The sequence below is a fragment of the Parasteatoda tepidariorum genome, chromosome 4 (genome assembly GCF_982258835.1).
Source record: "Parasteatoda tepidariorum strain Cologne lab strain chromosome 4, Ptep-v5.0, whole genome shotgun sequence".
Classification (NCBI taxonomy): domain Eukaryota; kingdom Metazoa; phylum Arthropoda; class Arachnida; order Araneae; family Theridiidae; genus Parasteatoda; species Parasteatoda tepidariorum.
Genome location: NC_141758.1, coordinates 97,216,582 through 97,239,633, shown reverse-complemented (window position 1 = coordinate 97,239,633; position 23,052 = coordinate 97,216,582). Strand labels below are relative to the sequence as shown.

At 31.6% G+C, this 23,052-nt stretch overlaps 1 protein-coding gene across 1 annotated transcript in view; it reads left to right on the top strand.

Annotated features, from left to right (window-relative positions):
* Window positions 1-23,052, top strand: part of LOC107452262 (uncharacterized) — a 72,344-nt gene that overhangs the window by 45,018 nt on the left and 4,274 nt on the right. Inside the window, exons 15-23 of the mRNA XM_087161770.1 lie at window positions 1,473-1,590; window positions 5,981-6,102; window positions 7,772-7,941; window positions 11,126-11,289; window positions 13,461-13,550; window positions 14,343-14,442; window positions 16,587-16,650; window positions 18,645-18,687; window positions 21,554-21,609. Of these exons, the coding sequence (XP_087017896.1) occupies window positions 1,473-1,590; window positions 5,981-6,102; window positions 7,772-7,941; window positions 11,126-11,289; window positions 13,461-13,550; window positions 14,343-14,442; window positions 16,587-16,650; window positions 18,645-18,687; window positions 21,554-21,609 (927 nt within the window). The remainder of the gene's footprint in view (window positions 1-1,472; window positions 1,591-5,980; window positions 6,103-7,771; window positions 7,942-11,125; window positions 11,290-13,460; window positions 13,551-14,342; window positions 14,443-16,586; window positions 16,651-18,644; window positions 18,688-21,553; window positions 21,610-23,052) is intronic.

Here is a 23,052-nt window from a genome sequence, read left to right as displayed (position 1 = left end):
AGTAGATTATATATATATATATATATATATATATATATATATATATATATATATATATATATATATATATATATATATATATATATATATATATATATATATATATATATATATATATATATATATATATATATATATATATATATATATATATATATATATATATATATATATATATATATATATATATATATATAAAGAGAGAGATAAAGTCATTGCCGAGTGGAAAGATAAAGAGAGGTCTTAGGCAGGGAAGGAGGGTACAAGATTTATTTATTAGTTATTGGACAGTTTGTCAAAGTGGACACGAAATCGTTGTGCTCTTCAACATAAGTTAGGGAAAATCTTGCAAAGTAAATTCGTAAAATGTTTCATTTTAGAGAATAAGGGACAACTTAGTAATTGCAATTGGTTTATTAAATAGGTCGCGCGATTCCCAGAAAGAGCAGAGGGAAAAATGTCTTACTTTTAATTAATGCATACTTGAACCAAAAATAGATTAAGGGATGGGATGTGAATTTAAAAGTATGAGAAAGCGTTACGTTTTGAACAATAAATTAAGAAAATAATATACAGAAAAGGAATAACATAAAAAGATTAATTGAAGCCTTTTATGTTATATATATATATATATAAAGAAGGTGCTCAAAGATCGCATAACAAAACTGGGTACTGGGTCGAAGATTGATAGACCTCTGGTTCAGGTTAAAATTGCTATCTGGGGATGAACGGATGATGTACACAATGAACCCTAATTGTAAAACGGGCTGTGACGTATGTGTGCGGAAAATGTCGAATTCTTTGTCTAAATTCCTTTGTCCCCAGTGTAGTAAATGATGATTGATGCACGCTAAATCTATCGAGTCTCTAAGTTCTCCATGTTCCCATAACAAATCATACCTCTGTGGGTACTGATCAAGGAGGTTCCTTATCTTCTGGTTTGGTTCAAAATTGCAAGGCTACGGAGTTGAACATTAGAGGTCGTTAACCCGAAATTGGGTCGACTGTTCAACGACGGTTATAAAATTATAAAATATAGAACGGATATACTAGAGCCGTGATATCTCAGGGAAAGGAGCATTCGCCTTCCAATGACGGGAACCGGGTTCGAATCCCAGCTACGGCTGGTCGATGCGTATTCCGCATCCAGCTTGTACCTACCACAGTGCTGATGTAAAATATCCTTAGTGATAGAACTGTCTTCTGGATTGGGTTCAAAGTTACAGGGCTACGGATTTGAACGTTAGTAGTCGTAAACCTAAAAATTGAGTTGGCTGTTCAACGACTTTTATAAAATAAAATAAAATGGGTGTACTGGAGATACTGCACAACACATATGGGAAAAGCCATGTTTGATTTTCACTGCAGTTTCAATTTCGCGACTGATCGGACCTTGAAAAAAAATAACCCTCTTAAACTTCTTGTGAGTGAGTTTCAATGTTTATAATTCATGTATTTTTTTTTCTTTGAAGGCGAAATAGAAAACTTGTTTGTGAAGAACAGCCACATAAATGTGAGTTTTTTAAAACAGAGGAGGAGTTATGCGACGAGTATCCTAACTATTGCAATCTCGACGACGCATATCTTGGAGTAAGTCTCACTCACAGATTTCTTGCTATATATATATATATATATATATATATATATATATATATATATATATATATATATATATATATATATATATATATATATATATATATATATATATATATATATATATATATATATATATATATATATATATATATATATATATGTCACGGCGAAAGACCGAAATCGGTGGTTGTTGACTTTCACCGGTGAATGTCTACAAACACCAAATACGTCGGTGAAAGATCGAATATTTCATTACATTCTTGTACATTCGGACCCTCACTGGTGTATGTCGACAATCACAGATATGCTTTGGTGAATGTCCGAAATATTTATTACATTCGATTTGATATGAATTTATTCGTGGATATAATTACATTTAATCGATATTTTAACCCTACACTGATGTTTTTTTAAGGTCAAGTGCCATTGTCCGGTATATATTTGCCCGATACTCCAAACACTGATGTTTCTTCTAATCTATCGTCAGTAAGTATTAAAATATGGAATAAATATAAATATATCAAATAAATATAATAATATTAACGAATAAATTAATATAAAATTGGATATATAACAAATATTTCGGACATTCACCAAAGCGACTATGTGATTGTTAACATTCACCGGTGAGAGTCCGAAATAAGGGTATTTAGCAAATATTTCGGACATACACCAAGCGAACTCTCGTTCTTCACCTCGGAAGATGCCGGAAGTGTTGCTCATTTAGCGTTACCCAGTGGACACCTGTGAACCTAAGTCACGGAGGCGAGCCACATTACCCACGCAACACTGCCTCAAACCCGTTCATAGGGTGGGCCACATTCACACATCACACACAACAGAGGACATCACATAGAGAGAAACATCCATGCCCAGAGCGGGGGATTCCAACCCGCAGCCATTAGCTTCGCAGTCAGGCACGCTGACCCCTGGCCGGCATTTCTTGTTATATAAGCATTTGCATTACACCAAATGTAACGAAAAAACTATGAAGCCAAAAATGCTCAACAAACATTTTATATTGTAAGTAGTGTAACAATTTCGGAGAAAAGTATAAAGTGTTCGAAATAAAATTTACTTTGAATGGTAACAAGTTTGAACTATAAGGTATTCAAATTCAAGATTACATTAGGGGAAAGTTTGTGGCGCAACTACCACTATAAATATTAAATACCAAATCACTAGTATATAAGACATGTTAACTTGATTCCATACCATTTGACAGATGAAAGTTGACACAGTCGATTCAATGGTGAACTACGGACGTGATAAGGTCCGTAGTGACCGTAACGTGATGTTACGGTGAAACACCGAAATCTGGAGAATGTCGACATTCACAGGTGAATGTCAACATTCACGTAGTCGCTTGGTTTATGTCCGAAATATTTGGTAAATACCCTTACTTCTGACTCTCACCGGTGAATGTCAACTATCACATAGTCGCTTTGGTGAATGTCCGAAATATTTGTTATATCCAATTTTATATTCATTTATTCGTTAATATTATTATATTTATTTCATATAAATACATTTATTCTATATTTTAATACTTACTGACGATAGATTAGAAGAAACATCAGTGTTTGGAGTATCGGGCAAATATATACCGGACAATGGCACTTGACCTTAAAAAACATCAGTGTATGGTATACCGGGCAAATGTATACCGGGCAGTGGTACTTAACCTTAAAAAAACATCAGTGTATGGTATACCGGGCAAATGTATACCGGGCAGTGGCACTGAACCTTAAAAAAACATCAGTGTAGGGTGTACCGGGCAGTGGCACTTAAGTTTAAAAAAACATCAGTGTAGGGTTAAAATATCGAATAAATGTAATTATATCCACGAATAAATTCATATCAAATCGAATGTGATAAATATTTCGGACATTCACCAAAGCATATCTGTGATTGTCGACATACACCAGTGAGGGTCCGAATGTACAAGAATGTAATGAAATATTCGATCATTCACCGACTTATTTGGTGTTTGTCGACATTCACCGGTGAGAGTCAACAACCACCGATTTCGGTCTTTCGCCGTGACATATATACTGCTCAAAGAAAGAAAAGAAAAAAAAAAAATCCGGTGAAGTAAATAAAATCTCCCAGTCATTAAAAACAGCAAAAAAAAATGAAGGAAAAAAGATAATGAGCGAAATGCTATGAAGAAAAAAAATGAAGGTAAAAAAATATTAATAAGAAAATGCTATGAGCAAAAAAAATGAAGAAAAAAATTGAGCGAAATGCTACAAAAAAAAGGAAGAAAATATAATGAGCAAAAATTGATATAAATAAATAAACAGCATGAATCAATTAATGGTATTCGCTCATCAAATTCTATTAGAGATGAAATTCTGGTATGGGAGTAATGTAGCATGACTATAAATATTAAATACCAAATCACTAGTATATAACACATGTTAATTTGATACCATTCCTTTTGATAGATGAAGGTTGACATAGTCGACAAATAAATCCCCTCAAGTTGAAAATAATGTTGAATAAAAAATCAGTTGACACTAGAAAAACATAGTGGATTTATTAAATTTCCGTTACAACAGATCGTGGTTTTGTTTACGCTAGTGACTATTGCACTGATCATCGGTAAAATATCATCACCTCTATTCCGCCGACTTTTAACTACCGAAACACTTAACAAAAAAAATAGTGCGTGGAGTCCCTCCGCGCGGAAGAAGTTAAACTTCGCAACCTGCGACGTTAATTGTAGAATAATCAGCAGTCGTAGAAGGATCACTAGTTCTATTCAACGACTCTTTTTCCTGCTCCGCTCTCTTCGGTGCTCTGTAATCACGGTAATATTTTGCATTTTTCCCTCGTGGACCTCTTGAACCAGTGGAAGTGCTTGTGGTTGCCTCATCGTCTCGCCCTGGAAAATGTATTTGTATTAATAATGTACGTGAATGCGTCATAATGTAAATTCAGAAGAGTAAACCTAACAATCAATTGATATTCACAAGAGACGTACCTTGACATAACCTTAAATCCGTCGCATTGTCGCATTGAAAATAAATACAAATAAGAAGTATATAAAAAATTCTGTGGAATTGTTTTCACTCATTTTTTACAATTTTTATCCACTGAATTTGAAAATAAAAAACACTACCCTATTAAATTATATGTGTATCAAATCAAACTAAAAAAATATTTATAGAAAAACAATACTTTTATGACTTTTAATATTTTTATGCTAGTGAGAGCAAAATAATTTAGAAATGAATGAGGGAAAACTGGATTCTACCACGTGATTTTCCGGCCAATAAAAATGTAGCGTTAAACGTTTAACACAACCTTGTTGGAAGTCGCATAAGAAGTATAACATCAATAATAATTCGAACATGATTTCTGTTCTGTAGCGGCAATGTTATTAAATTATTTTCTGTGTTCTCACAGTGGACTAATCATGAAGACACGTTTCACAGAAGATTCACTGGATGCTTTCAGTGCGCAGATAAAGGGATCGAGTTTACGCAGTATTAGTCCTTGTTAAACTGTTCTACGGTAAAGTGCTCTATTGGCTACTATTGACATAATTTTTACAGATACAAAATTTGGGTACAACAATTTTGTATCTGTAAAAATTACGTCAATAGTCCAAATTATTATTTCGATTTTTGGGATAATTTCAGCCAAGTAAATTGGATTGAGAAACAGTACTATAGTGTCTGACCAAATTATTAGACGCCCTAAAAGATTCGATTTAAAATCTTAACTATCAGGTGGTGCTATGCTGCTTTATTCTTTTTACGCGACTAAAACCGGTTCGCACTTGTTTACGTTCGTGTATCAATTAGCGGAATTAGGCGATATATAATATAAATTTGACGATTGGATAAATTAGACAATATATTATATAAATATAGAATAATTATTAAATCAAGCATTATATTAGTATATTATAATAATTAGACCAAATAATTAGACGCACTGTAGTTTTTGAATAATGACATGTTTTGCACGAGTTTATATGCAATACTTTTATATTTTAAAAACGTGTAATGGGTTTTTATTCGGGAAAATTTTTTATATACTTCCTATTTGTATTTATTTTTAACGTATTGCATTACAATGTTAACCAATTGATACAGGAGCGTAAGCAATTGCAAACCGTTTTCATCCGAGTAAAAACACTGAAGCTGGATAGCTGTAAACACTATACCTGATAATTAAGATTTTGCATAGAATCTTTTGATTGCGTAAAATAATTTGGTCAGATACTGTATATAGAGCACCCATTACTGCCAGCTCTAATTCCATCCGATCGTATGGTTCATAAGGTTTATGTGAAGTAAGTTATGGCATGATGTAAACTATATTAGAAGAACATAAGACTTTTTTCACATTTGAATTTAATTTGCAGGTTTTTAAAGACAATCCCGCTTGCGGAGATGATTGCTATACTTGGCAAAGAGCAGTTGATGAATTTAAACAGTTTATTACGTTTGTAGACGACAATAATTTCTTACATTTTTATGATCGAAGGTAAGGATAAATTAATGAGTAGAAAACATTATAGATTATAATACTGTGTTGTTTGGAAGGCAATTCAGTTTTTTTATAGTGAATAAATATTTTATTAAAATGTATAATGTCTATTCTGGTCTATCATCTTTTTTCATATTTCCTGCAGTAGCATGAAACCACATTCTTTAAATGTTTCTTTTCTGGCAAAAAGCTGATCCATGTGATTTTTGACCTCCTCATTTGAAAGTGAAGATTTTACCGTATAAAAAAATTTTTGAAACCCTAGGGTTCCGTGAAAGAGTCAAAGAGATGCCAACATTTTTGAAATCTGTAATTAAATTTAGATCCTAAATTACTTAATTATTAATTCGATTGCTTTTATGAAATTATATTTAAAGTGGAATGACAAGGAATGAGAAATGATATATATATATAATGATATATATATATATATATATATATATATATATATATATATATATATATATATATATATATATATATATATATATATATATATATATATATATATATATATATATATATATATATATATATATATATATATATATATATATATATATATATATATATATATATATATATATATATATATATATATATATATATATATATATATATATATATATATATATATATATTGTTAACGCTAATTTGTAATTTTTTTTTAATTTAAAAGAAAATTATTCGCCGCTAGATGGCAGTAGTAATTATGTACAGATGATTTTGTAACAAAGAGCGCGACAGTGCTCGCCAAGAAAGCCTGATAGGTAGAACTATGTAACAGCTTATTGTCTGTAAATATAGTTCTTGTATATAAATTATAAATATTATATAATTATCAAACTGTTACTTCCACCTCCTCCCCTCCGAGCCACTCGACACCACTTAAAATTGTTGTAGCTTTCGAACAAATTAAATTTTCGAAGCAAAATTCCTGTTATGATACGGAAAACAAAAAAAAAACTTATGAGGGCAACTTTACATCAAGAGAAATTTCTTGGTTTTGCTATCGCGAGCAGTTTTGATGTTTAGATACACAAATATATTTATTACAGGAAAACAGTTAAATTAATAAAACAATTCTTGCTGAAAATTCATGTGATAATGCCTAATTTTTTCCCCTGAGTTCAATGTTTAAGTTGAATTTTTTTTCGATATACGGTGCCATAAATATTTGTATGGGGCTATAAATATATGCTGCTATATATATTTATTTATATTATTTATACGATTTTTTCATTTTATTTTATTTATATATTTTCTTCTTTTTTTGTATAAAAATGTTATTTTGATGCAAGATTTGATTGTTTGACTAACGGTGATTATTTCAAAAATTTTGTTAAATCATTTTTATTAATTTTAATGCGTTATTTCTTCCATTTACCATTTGCAGCGCCATCTATTAGAAATCGTTTGTACTAAAAACGGAAACTATGAATTAAAAAACTATTGCAATGTCACATGACTTTGCTTTATAATAGTCCATTTTTTAACACGCATTTCAGGCTGTATCTATTTTATTAAACGCGCCTATGTTTAAAATTTAAGTTCACCAATGGTTTTTGCGTTTTTAATGTTCAGCTTGGTTAAGTTGTTGTTTATAATGTCAATGTTAGATATTTATATTAACATGTTTTTTATATCTAATTTTGCTCTCATTAAGCTTATTTAACGAGGTGCCGTTTGCTGACAGTGAAGGAGAACCTGCAGTCTGTATGTCCTATGCATTAAAGTATGGTATAAAGTTTTGGACAAATTTTAATAGGACAATTATTAACAGAAATATAATCAAAACTACTATGAAAAATCAGACTACAGTTCAAACTTTAAAAGGTTAGTAAAAAACGCATATTTATTATAATTGAACAGCAACTTTACTATAACAGCGTCTTTCCAATCAATTTTGCACTCCGATTTCCCAACAAATTTTTCTCTCGGTTAATTTACGTACATATTGATCGAAAAATGTTAGAGCACAGATACAGAAATAGACATACTGAAGTTTCAGTTCTATAAACAAAAACATCCCTCAGTGTCTAAACACAAAATGGATGTAAGAAAAGTAAAGAGACAAACACGCTGCGCTATTGAAAAAGTGTCTGAAACAGTAATGGAAGAGGAATAAACTTGAACAAGATAATAGAAGAAGGCAGACAAGAAACATGCGTTCTATTCTAATTTAGTTTCGTCACTCTCATACCCAAACATTGAAGAAAATAAGACACGGGAGAGATCATGAACAGAAATATTAGGCTTTCCGAAATAAGGAATGATTCCCAGAAATCAAGGTAGGTTGTTGAAGAACAGTGTTTAATGATTTTAGCACAATATAACCTGTGGTTAGAATTCCGACTGCATGAAGCGAGGGGAAGACATTTTAATATCCTGATTTTTGACATGTTTTTAACTTTCTTTAAGTCAAAATTTAAGGGTCTCTTTAGTTTATCCAATATACCCAAAACCACATTGACAACTAATTTGATAAATAGGCCAGAGAATTTCTAATTTTAACAACTATCGGGGTCTTGAAGTTTAGTTTGCTTACAAGGGCGAAAACGGCTTCAAACTCCGATTTATTCAAAATCATTCCAATCTGGGTATTGATTTTCAGATAATAAAGTAAAACAATGAAGTTTCAGAACCCTCGTTGAGCAGCGAACTCAATTTTTTGGGTTTACAACTACTAATAACCAGCTTAACCCCTCCCCGCCCCCACAAGGGGGTATACGGGGACACACCGATAACTCGAAGTGCGCGCAAAAGTTCAATCACATAAGCAAACATATTCAAAAAGTTTCAAATTAGAGTTTTAACTATTAGGGAGAACACTGAATAAGAAATCTGGAAAACAGCGGTACTTAGAAGTGAACTAAATACAAACAAACATTACATCAAATATAAACAATATCAATCGATTTACGACTACTAATGTTCAACTTCGTGGCCTTGAAATTCTGAACCCAATCTAGAGGAAAAGGGAACTCCTGGATCAAGCATTGGGAGAAAATTGCCTTCGTGGTGGACTTCTTGATGGAACTAATCCGCATTTGGGTTACATGGAGAGGAAAATTACGAAAACCTCCCACGGTTAGTCTAACGACAAGGGTCCCATGATCCGTCTACCACTGAGGATATTTTACATCTCTGCACTGTGGTCGGTGCAAGCCGGATGCCGAATTCGTATTGACCAGCCATCGCTGGTCTTCGAGCTCGGTTCACCTCATTGAACGGCGAACACTCTATCCCCTGAGCCATCACGGCTCAATAAATTTCGAATTAGAAAGACGGTTCGATTCCGTGACAGATGGAATCTATTGATGGATCTGTAGATGTCTGATGATGAAATCATCAATATTATAAAGAAATCCAAGATCAACAGATATACTACTTAGGTAAAAGAGCTTTTCATTAAGAAGATTGCCGTTAGAACAAATTTTAGAAGCGTAGTACATAGGCAGTAGTAAGGCAGCTATGTTTAGGTAAGAGGGGAGGGGGAAAATGGTCATGAGAGGGAATTGAATCCAAAAGCAAATTTTTGCAACAATTTAAATGACGAAATCCAAAATTTGCTGGGAATCGGCGGAACAGTTCTTGAGAAGTAATTGCTTAAATATATATATATATATATATATATATATATATATATATATATATATATATATATATATATATATATATATATATATATATATATATATATATATATATATATATATATATATATATATATATATATATATATATATATATATATAGCAAAATAAATAAAAACAAAAAAAACACGAAGATAATTAAGAAAAACAATAAGTTTTATTTTTTGAACATAAGCTGCAAGTAAATAGAACTCATAAAATAAGTTCAAAATGTAGAGAAAACAAGGGAAAAATTACAGAACAATGAAAAAAGGAGATAAAAAACAATGGATACCCAACTAAAGTAATAAAATTCTATATAAAGTCATTGAGTTAATCGTATATTATTGTGGATATATTTACTAAAAATTCTCTTCGTTGATTTATATAATTTTTCCATGTGCAAATCCATTTCGGGCAAATCCGTGGCTAAAATAATTTACTAAAAAAAATCTCTTTGTTAATTTATATAATTTTTCCATGTGTAAATTCATTTCGGTCAAATCCGTGGCAAAAATTATGTGGAAACAGGCAATTCATGTTTCTTTCTCTTTTCCATTTTATAAATTTTTTGCTTAAATAAATATTTATTTTCTAAAAATTTTTATTGTCAACTTCTTTAAATTATCCAGTATAATATTACCTTGCACACATCCATTTTCGGGCCCATCCTTGGTAACTAACAAATCAAACGCACTTCAGTAATGCAGCAAGAATGCACTTTAATACAAAACTCCCCTAGTTTTGTTTTCATTTTTTTGCAATCTGGCAATCTTGTTACGAAAATATTTTAAATCATTCTTCAAAAGTGTCCCGTTCATGTAAGTTTTTTTGAATTCGCTACTCGCTTTATAGTTTTCATTTCATGTTTTATTCTGTTTGTCCTTTATATTTTATTTTCTGTCTTTACGGGATATTTTTACTTATTGTGTTCTATTTTATTTGTTGTAATTTTTTGTAAAACTTTTTGAGTTCTTCTCACACTATTGTATTAATATATTTTGCTTTGGCTATATTGATGCAATATTAGAAAGCACTCTTTTTTGTGGATATAATCGTGTGAGCTGATGAAAAATTTTTTGTTCTTCCTTTTCCCCTTGTTTTTTGTTATTTTTATTTTATATATATATATATATATATATATATATATATATATATATATATATATATATATATATATATATATATATATATATATATATATATATATATATATATATATATATACACGACCGCGAAGGATTAAATAAAAGCTGATACAATCTATTTATGTTATGTATGCCTATTATCTTATTCTAAAAATCTTGCTCTCATCCTAAGAAATGAAATGTGCAACACATGTTATTTATTTTAAAGTGAAAATAATGAAGCATTTTATTTCGCAGATATTGTCTTTAATTTACGATCCAAGTGGGATGAATATCTTGATCCAAGTGTTGCGCCAGCCTTTTATTTAGCTATACATGATTCCAGAAGACTCGTTAATCCATTCAGACACGGTATCAAACTTCAAGTACCCGGATATCATGAAATACAAGTTACTGATTATGTGAGTTATGTTTTCGATATTAAGAGGTAATGACTCCTAAACTAAATTGAAAACCAGCATAAATAAAGCACGAATACTATCGTTTCAGTTCTATATATAAGAACCTTTATTTTTCAGAAAAATTGAAATACTTTTTTAAAACATAATCTAACAGAACCATTTAAAAGATAGATCTTGAGTCTATTTTTCTACAATAGATCATGGGTCTTTTTTCCCTTCAATACAGTTTCTGGTCAAATTATTAGACGCTCTATAATATTCTATGTAAAATCTTAATTATCAGGTGATACTATACAGCTTTATTGCTTTTACGCGTCTGAAACCGGTTTGCATTTGGTTGCGTTCCTGTATCAATCGGTTAACATTGTAATGCAGTACGTTAGAAATAAATACAAATAGGAAGTATATAAAAAATCTCCTGTATAAAAACCCATTACATGTACATTTAAATATAAAAGTATTGCATACAAAATCCTGCAAAACATGTCATTATTTAAACACTGCGTTCCATCTAATAATGTGATCTAATTATTATAGTATACTAATATAATACCTGATGTAATAAATATTCTACATTTATATAACATATCGTCTAATTTATCCTATCGTCAATTTTATATTATGTATCGTCTAATTTAACCCATTGATACACTAACGTAAGCAAGAGTAAACCGGTTTCAATCACATAAAAAACAATAAAGCTGTATAGTATCACCTGATAATTAAGATTTCATATAAAATCTTATAGTGTGTCTAATAAATTGGGCAGAGACTGTATATTCTTTTTCAGATACTTTTAAAGTTTCTGGGATGCCAGTGTCATACCAGCTCTCTGTTATGACCTTAAAAAAGCTTGGAATCTCGTATTTAGAGTTCATTTGTCCTCCCGACAAATCTTCCCATTTAATTTTCAAGGTGATTCTTCACAGCGGTGATAAACTTTTAAGGGAGGTAGGATACAACATAAAAGTTGAAACCTTCATAGCATCCCTTGGCTGGAAATACCATTCAATACCATTGTTCCACATTAGGATCTGGCTGTTCGTGCGCATTTGAAACGATTTTTTTTTTTTTAGTGAGCTCAACAAAAGTGAGTGAATCATTAGATTTCGAACTATTTCTGGATCAGTTTTAATGCAGTTTTACACAAAAATCATTACAAAAACGTAAAATAGGGGTCAAGCTCCTGCTTCCAGCTATTACTGACCAGCCCCGGAACAACCTCATTCGAACTGAAATACAGTTGTCTAGCAGTCTTGTTTAAAACGTTACATAGTCAAGAACTGTTTGGCAAAAAACGTTATAAATTGTTTGGGCATTCAGAATGCGAATGCAGACATCCTAACGAAGCAATACACACAGTAGTTGATCGAAACCCGCAGTTGATCGAAACCTTCAGTTGATAGAAACGTCAGTTGATAGAAACCTTCCTTTTTCTCAACATGTGACTCACAGTCCCTGACCAAATTATTTGACTCACTATAAGATTCTATGTAAAATCTTAATTATCAGGTGATACTATACAGCTTTATTGTTTTTACGCGGATGAAACCGGTTTGCACATGTTTACGTTCTTTTACGTTTAGTTACTTGTTGTTACGTTCGTGTTTCAATTGGTTGAATTAAACGATATATAATATAACTATAGAATATTTATTATATCAGGTATTATATTAGTATATTATAATAATTAGACCAAATTATTAGAGAAACTGTGGTTTTTTAATAATTACGTGTTTTGCAAGAGTTTAGATGCAATACTTTTAGTATATTTAAACATACGTGTAATAGATTTTTATTCGGGAGATTTTTTATATACTTCCTAATTATATTTATTTCTAACGTGTCGCACTACAATGTTAATCAATTGATACGCGAACGAAACAAGTGCAAACCGGTTTCAGCGGCATCAGAACAATAAAGCTGTATAGTATCACCTGATAATTAGGATTTTACATAGAATCTTATGGTGAGTTTAATAATTTGGCCATCAGGGATTGTAGAGTCTTGAACATAACAGAACTCTCGCATATTTGCCACCTTTTTCCTAACTATCCAGTTAATTTTTTTTTTTTAATAAATTAAAATCCACCCTCTAGTAGATTTTATGTCATTCATTTCCGCACAACCAAAAGTATTCTTTAAAATTCTAACTTAGTTTTCTTTCACAGGTAGAGCAACATCTCTTACCCTATCCTTATGATACGAACTGCACATTGTTTAATCCTGTAGAAAGTACAGATGAAAACTTGGACTTAATGGTATGGCTTAGTTGCACAACCTCCGTAATTATATGGTGTGATTTATTGCATTGCGCCATCAAGACTAAACTTGATTGAAACCGATAGTATATGTGCTTGCTTGGTATCTTAAGGCCTGGTTTCTTAGGACGAGCGCCTTATCTGGGTGTCAGCGTTAAGTTGACGTTACCCTGATGCCAACAAAATACTGGTTTGTTAGCTCAAGGCCTGGTTTCTTAAGAGAAGTTTCTTAACTGGACGTCAACTTTAAGTTGATATAATTCTGACGCCATAAAAATACCGTTTTGTAGCTCAGCGTGAGCAGTCGGTCCAACACAGACATTATCTCGCATTGCGCATGCGTTAATGACGTAAACAAATATTTATTTTGAATTTGTATTGATTTTGTGATTATCGACCAGTGCTTTAAAGCACAAATAATGACTTTGTCCAAGAAAAAACACATTATAGCTTACAAGGGAAACTAGGGAAGTGTGACTCGCCAATTTTGAAATAAACTAGTGGGATGTCTGTCTTATGAGGAATAATTTTAGGGGGCAACATTCGTTTCGGCCCATAGAAGGTCCTGTGAGAGATAAAAAGTAATTCAACATATAGAAAAATCGATATTTTATCTATTCAATGCAGACTATTAGTTATTGTATTGTTATAGATTTAATTATGTAATTAGTTCAATTTGATTTACTTGATTTGCTCTGGTGCATTTTTTAACATAATTTTAATGCATGAGTTGCTTGTGACACTATCTGATATGCAAGTTTTACTAATATTTTGTCATTTGTGTTACTTTAGGATTGCATAGAAACTTGCCACTTCAATCTTCATATGGAGCAATATGGATGTGCACCACGTTCAATAAGTATCAGTCACATGGGAAAATTGTGTGAAAAAGGTAAGGTTCATGACATATTGAGTAAAATATGATTCATATTTCCAACCTTCTATAAAGTTAATAATTGTAAATAAGTGGAAATACGATATTGCTCATATTCGAGAAACGGATTCCATTTAATAATCCACTGTTCAGGAAAATTTTATCAATTTCCACTCCTTGGTTATGTAACTGAGGGGATTTTGGAAGAATTATCCCTCATATAGGAGCATTCTGCAGTATTTGGAGGAAATTTACTGAAATTCTTTAGGGAAAATTTTATCAAATATCTCTCCTTGGTTATGTAACTGAGACGATTTTGGAAGAATTCTCTCTCAAATCGGAGCACTCTGCAATATTTGGAGGAAATTTACTGAAATTCTTTAGGGAAAATTTTATCAATTTCCACTCCTTGGTTATATAACTGGGAGGATTTTGGAAGAATTCTCTCTCAAATAGGAACACTCTGCAATATTTGGAGGAAATTTACTGATTTTACTGATTCTTTAGGGAAAATTTTATCAATTTCCACTCCTTGGTTATGTAACTGAGAGGATTTTGATAGAATTCTCTCTCAAATAGGAACACTTTGCAATATTTGGAGGAAATTTACCGAAATTCTTCAGGGAAAATTTTATCAATTTCCACTCCTTGGTTATATAACTGAGAGGATTTTGGAAGAATTCTCTCTCAAATAGGAGCACTCTGCAATATTTGGAGGAAATTTACTCAATTTACTGATTCTTTAGGGAAAATTTTATCAATTTCCACTCCTTGGTTATGTAACTGAGAGGATTTTGATAGAATTCTCTCTCAAATAGGAACACTTTGCAATATTTGGAGGAAATTTACCGAAATTCTTCAGGGAAAATTTTATCAATTTCCACTCCTTGGTTATGTAACTGAGAGGATTTTGGTAGAATTCTCTCTCAAATAGGAGCACTCTGCAATATTTGGAGGAAATTTACTGAAATTCTTTAGGGAAAATTTTATCAATTTTCTTAAAGAAGGTACTATTCCTACCTTGAGAGTTGGAACTGATGCTTTCACAAGAGAACACACTATTTAAAAGAACTTTTGGAAAACAATCCATCGTTCAAGGAAATTTCAATCAATTTCTTCTCTGTTGCTATGTGTATAAAAAGAGTTTGGACGGATGGTCTCAGAAAAGAACACACTATTTAGAAGAAACTTCGTCCAATATACCACTGTTCAGCGAGATTTTCAATACCTTTCTCTCTATTGCTAGTTGACTGAAAATTTAAACGGATTCATAATGATATATGAACTTCACAAAATAATACCTTATTTAGGAAAATTTCTGTCATTTTCTCTTCTGTTGCAAGTAGTAAGAAAAGTATTTAAGAAGATTCTCTCAAAAAAGAACTACGGTATTTAGGAGAAATTTTCCATTTTTTTAAAGAAATTTTTACCGTTTTCCTCTCTTTTTCCGAGTGTTTGAAAAGAGTTTGAACAGATTCTTTCATATAAGAGCTACGATATTTAAGAGAAATTTTGTCAAATACTCCATTGTTAAACGAAATTTTTATCTTCTTCTCTCTTTCTAGGTGTATTAAAAGTGTTTTAACATAAAAGAAGAAAAGAGAAATTTCTTCTATTTAAAAGAAATTTTGTCAAAAAGTTCATTGTTAACCCTAATTTTCATTTTTTCTCTTTGTTGCTAGGTGTCTGAAAAGGGTGTAAACATATTCTCTCCCATGAAGAATTACGATATTTGGAAGAAAACCCGAAAAAGTTAAATGATATTTTGAGAGCAATGATGCACCTTAATTTATTCGTCAAGTTGAATTGGATGAAAAGCGATTAAACTATTTTTTGCACGAAAATTTGCGTCAAAATGACAAGGAAACTGTCGTAAAAAAAAGAAAGCGCTTACACTTAATACTTTTACTAAATTAAAAAAATTAAAAAACGGCTGAAATTTAGCTGCTAATCTAATATTTAGACACTCTCATCAGAATAATATGTTTAAATTATATTTAAGTTTAATAATTCTCTCTAAATCGGAAAAAAAAGATGCCTTCAACATTATTTTTAATATTTCGTTTTGAAAAAAAAAACATTTTTAAGAAACCAAGTGAATAGTTTTTAAAACCATATCTTTTATGACACACTACACTGAAGAAGCTTTATTATTTTTTTAGATAAAAAAATAACAGAAGAAAATCAAAATATTTGTTTGAAAAAATGCAGCAATACTCCTTGCGTGTAAGTTATGATCATGTAGATTTTTTTTTTCTCATTTAAGAAATTCATGTCATATTTTTCTTATTTTAATTACACACAAGTATCAAAACTTTTTGTCTTTGATTAATCTATTTCAGCCGTGGTTTACTTCATATTTCCAACCAGACCTGTAGAGTTGAAATTAACGAGCCTATGAAGATTTTGTACTAATCAAAGATTAGTACAAAATCGAAGATTAGTACTAATCAAAGATTAGTACAAAATCTTCCTGCTCAATTCCTATTATTTAAATATTTTCAGGTTCATGCGCTGTAAAATATTTTCTTGAATTTAAACAACACCGTGAATCTAAAGAACAATAAATAAAGTGGAAACTACTGTACACCAAAGTGGTGTGTCCAATACGTGTTCATATGCACCAAGAACCGAGGATAATTCCCTGTGTAGGGAAACACTAAAAATGTTTTTTGTTTTTTTTACACTACCTCGCCTATTATATAAATCTAGAAAACTAAATTCAGTGGCGTGACAGCCCATAGAGGGCCAAGGCCTACTGTGCTCATCTCAGTTTTCTTGATCTTGGGCTCTGGGGTGCAGGAGCAGATGTTCTGGTCAGGTGTTCAGCCGAACGCGGAACCCCAAGTGTTTAGTTCTCAAGCATGTGTGGTACTCATTTATCGACCCACTGAAGGGATGAAAGGCTGAGTCAGCCTGGCCGGGCCTGAGGATCGAACCAGGAACCTGTGGCACGACCGCGCGAAGCGCTACCGCTCAGCCACGGGCGCCATTATATAAATCAGGGCTCGAAAAACCGCCCGTCCTCGGCTGTCAAAAATTCCCCGCGGACAACGAATTTCTCGAATCCGACATCAGTGCGGACGGCCATTTTTCGGTTAATGTTCGTGATACATTTTCAATATTTGTTATTAGAATTGATGTTTTCTCTGTCTGGGAGTACTGCAGCTGTTCAAATGGGCTTTTCAGCAATGAACTTACAAAAAAACACATTACGTACTGGTCTTAAACAAGAAGCGTTAAACGCAATTATGAACATGTATCTAAATGGAAAACCCCTTTCAGATTTCTGGGCAGAAACCTCTGTAAGTCATTGGCTTGATTGTGAAACTGGCAAACATATTTGATTCATTTAAAAAACGCAACACCCTCGGATAAATTGACATTCCAGATAACTTGCCCTTTGTCATTTAAATTATTTCATGAAAGAAAGAAATTATTTCATAAAACAAATACTAGGTTACAATTAGTAATCTAGTATTTCTTTTATTACTGTATAATGTAATCCTAGCAACAACTAATTCATTGTGCAATTTTTATAAATGTTTGTAATAAAAAAGAAAATTATATTTTTATTTATACTTTTATATATTTGAACTTAGTTTCAAAGGAGGACGGGTACATTGTTGGACAAGCCGTCCTCAGAGATGGGTAAAATTTCAGATTTTTTCCAAGCCCTGATATAAATATTTTCAGGTTCATGCACTGTAAAATATTTTCTTGAATTTAAACAACACCGTGAATCTAAAGAACACTAAATGTCGTGAAAACTACTTTACACCAAAGTGGTGTGTCCAATGCGTGTTCATATTCACAAAGAACCGAGGATAATTCCTTGCGCAGGGAAATACTAAAAATGTTTTTGTTTTTTTTTTACACTACCTCGCCTATTACTTAAATATTTTCAGGCTCATGCACTATAAAATATTTTCTTGAATCTAAACAACACCGTGAATCTAAAGAACACTAAATATAGTGGAAACTACTTTACAAAGTGGTGTGTCCAATACGTGTTCATATGCACCAAGAAACGAGGATAATTCCTTGTGTAAGGAAACACTAAAAATGTTTTGCTACACTATCTCGCAGTAAAGTAGCTGCCACCATTATATGTACTCAGTTACACTAGAATTTTAAAGGCATTTAACTGGCATGCAATATTTTATTTTAAATTTTAAGCAATGAAATATTTTTAATATATATTTGAAAGTTATTTACAGGACTCGATCGTACAAATACAAGAATTTTCAGAATGTACAAGAGGTACGATTTTCATTTCTGCTGTTTTCATAAAATATAATTTGCTTTGAAACTTATAGTTAATGTATGCTACTTGTAAATCATAATTTTCTATTTTTCTGTTGTTAACCATTATATGTTGAATTACATGTTAAATTGTCATAATACCATAATAAGTTAAATAATTGGATCTTGTTTAGAAATAATTAAAACCTGAACAAATATATATATATATATATATATATATATATATATATATATATATATATATATATATATATATATATATATATATATATATATATATATATACATATATATATACATATATATATACATATATATATACATATATATATATATACATATATATATATATATATATATATATATATATATATATATATATATATATATATGTATATATATATGTATATATATATGTATATATATATATATATATATATATATATATATATATATATATATATATATATATATATATATATATATATATTCATGAAAAACAAACAATAATTAAAAGTGGCGAATTAGTCATAATAGGTTAGGAGCAATGTTCTAGATAATATTAGATAAATTATCTACAGGCTTACTACTACTTATATCCACAAAAATATAAAGGGAAAAAAAACTAAAGTCTTTATTTCAGAGGTGGTTAACCTTTAGGTTTAGTTGTAATATCTAAAGAAAAAAATGAGGCTTGCCTTTTCATCTTTTTCCAACATACTCAAAACTGTAGAAAAACGTAAAAATATTATTTCATTCGCTCGTGGAAATTTTACGCAAATATCATTTTCTTCTTTATGTAAGTAAGACCGAGTGATATAAACTTAAAAAGTAATGCAACACATACGAATAAATTACAAACTTACATTTTGTTATAAACATTTTTATAGGTTCCTTCAGTTAGGTTATGTATAAAAATAAAAATGAATTAACTTGAGTTTTTTTTAATTCTAAAATTTATTTAACAGTCAATACCAAGTTAATGTGACTTTTAAATTTGCGTTTTTTTTTTTTTTGCCAACTCCTGGATCCCACTTTTGGCATGGTTGTAATTTATCTCTCTGTTCCATATGTCTTTTTTGTGTCATTAAGGTGACATTGACCCAACTGTATAGTATCCAAAATAAAATTAGTATTGGAAAAGCTGGATACATTAGACGCTAGTTTTTTTTTTCCTTTGAAAAAAAATAGTATGACATAATATTTCTTAACTATTTACGAAATTCGTTTCCTCAAAGAAGTGACGATAGTTATTTCGTCACTTTTACGAAATGTTCGCTCAAAGCATATACCAAGAAACGGTTTCATCAAAAACGAAGAAAAGTTCGTGAAATGTGAGTATTCCTTTTTCACAGAGTGGAGTGTGAAACATTCAACTCTCCATTTCGCAGGTAATTGATTATGATTATGAACGATTGATTGGTTCGATTGATTATTGATTATGATAAGGAGCTATTGATTATCTCAATTGATTATAGATTATGATTATGAGCGATTGGTTGTCTCAATTGATTATTGATTATGAGCGATTGATTGTCTCAATTGATTATTGATAATGATAAGGAGCTATTGATTGTCTCAATTGATTATAGATTATGATTATGAGCGATTGGTTGTCTCAATTGATTATGAGCGATTGATTGTCTCAATTGATTATTGATTATGATAAGGAGCTATTGATTGTCTCAATTGATTATAGATTATGATTATGAGCGATGGGTTGTCTCAATTGATTATTGATTATGAGCGATTGATTGTCTCAATTGATTATTGATTATGATAAGGAGCTATTGATTGTCTCAATTGATTATAGATTATGATTATGAGCGATTGGTTGTCTCTATTGATTATGAGCGATTGGTTGTCTCTATTGATTATGAGCGATTGATTGTCTCAATTGATTATGATTATGAGCGATTGATTGTCCCAATTGATTATTAATTATGCTTATGAGTGATTAATTGTCTCAATTGATTATTGATTATGATAAGGAGCGATTGATTGTCTCAATTGATTATTGATTAAGTATTATGAGAGCGCAGACGGTTCTTGCTAAACAATCAGAATTTGTATTCTTCGTTTGGCCGTTATTCGTTTTGGCTCAAGCTAATCCCCTACCCATATTTTAACACTAATCGTTCAAAATAACCAACAGTGTCCTGGTGCTGTTCTTCATTGTTTGAAAACAGACGGGTCCATGAGCAAGATTCAGAATTTTTGGATCAAGTGGTGTAAGGTAAGTAGGTGCGTTAACTACGTCGCACTGGAGCTGCACAATGGGCTATTGGTGACTGTCTGGGAATTATTCCTGACGATGATCCGAAGACATGCCATCGCAATTTCGATCCTCTGAAGAGGGGATGGCTCCCACGCTTTGGTAGCCCAGCGACCTGTGCGCTAAAGTCGAGCACTTTGCGGTAGAACAGTTTAACGAGGACCGATACCGCTGATCTCGGTCCCTACGCAAGGCTGATCTAAGTGGTCACCCACCCGCTTACTAACCGCAGCCAGTGACTCTTGACATCGGTACTCTACTGAGAACCGTGTCTTTACGATCAATCCACTGCGGGACTCAAGTGATATTACAACAGACTGATGTATACAACAGAGTCTGAAAGCAAGAATTTGCCGTAAAACAGGGGAGATAAAGAACAACAGTGCGTAAAATAAAAATTTTGCTTGAGGGAAAAAAGAAAAAAAAAACAGAGTCTGAAATTAAGAGCTTTAAGAAAAGGGAGTGAGTCTTTTCACCAGTAAATGTTCGAAAGTTAATTAATTTTAAATTGCACTCATATTCTCTTGTATTGAATTTTTTTATCTTCTTCATATATATTAAGATTCTACTTTTCTTCAATTATTATAGAATTTAAATTTTGGATATCTGGAAAGAAAAGTACTTTATCCCAGACTTTATAATAAGTAAGTTCTTATACGATAGATAAAAAATTATTTTAAACTCCTCTCCAAAGCTTCACTATTTTTTTTCATCAGTTCAGTATTCCTTTCATAATTTAAACTATGTAAATTGTTCTTAGAGTTAATGAGTAATTCCTAAATGCTTTGTTCAACCCCTCATAATTATTTTTCAACGGAGTATCATCGTTCCTTATTTAATGATGTGTAAATTTTCTGAGAGAAAATTAATTATTGTTCTGGGCTCAGTTCAACGCGTTACAGTTTATGAACGAAACAGCATTTATTTGGTATTTCACGATCTCTTAAGTTCTCAACCAGTAAATAATTTGTGTTTTTAGAACTCTCTCATTCTATGCCTCACAATTGTTTTTCATCTGAGTAGCATTCAGTTAATATTTAATAGTGTCGGAATTGCTGCCGCTACTAAACAACATCTACAAGCCGACCGGCCTATGTAGGGGTTAGGGAATTACCCTTGCATCTGAAAAGTTCTGGGTTCGAATCCTGGACAAGGCATGGATGTTCCTTCCTTCTCTGTACTATCTGTCCTTACTGTGGGAGCAACGTTGGCACCCCTGAAGAAGTGGCCAACACATCTGCCCTTCAGGTGCCTGTGTGTGACCTAGGTCATTATCGAGGTGGGCATTGAAAAAAAAACATCTACAACAACAAATAGCTAGAGTCAGACATGTTTGGCATGGGTTAGGATGGGTTGTCTTGGGTTAGCTTGCATGTTCTAAGATAAGTTTAACGGTCCAGAAATATATACAGAACCAAATTAGGGGATAGGCATTTAAAATTTTGAAAATTGAAATATAAGGGACACCCTAATGCTCACATATGGATATACTGAGGTGATAAAAGCCATGCGATACCTCTTAAAATCTTGTCGGACCTAATCTGACTCCACGAAGAGCAGTACGTCAACGTAACATGGACTCAACAGGTAGTTGGAAGTCTCGTGCAGGAAGATTGAAGCCATGCAGCATCAATAGATGTCCGCGTAAGAGTTTCGGATGCAGGAGTACACGAACAGACCTTTCAATTATATCATCTAAATGTTCGATTCATGTTGGGCGGTTTAGGTGAGCAAATCATTCGATGGAATAATCCAGAATATTCATCAAACCAGTCGCTAACATTAAAGATCCGATGACATTGTCGTCCATAAAAATGCCATCATTGTTTCCCAGATAGCAAAATAAGGCTCATTTTCCCTCAACAAAGGCCTTTTAATGTTAACCTAAAAAGGTTTGTAATACGGTTTACGCGTAAACCTCCTAACCTTAAAACGAGATCTGTGACAATCTTTTATATTCTACGCACATTACCCTAATCCAAAACCGTGGAAAACGATCTTCTCTATAAAAACCTTAAATCGAGGTTTGACTGAAAAAATACTCTAATAAAGCTGGTCTCAAGGTGAAAATAATCTAAAATCTAGTT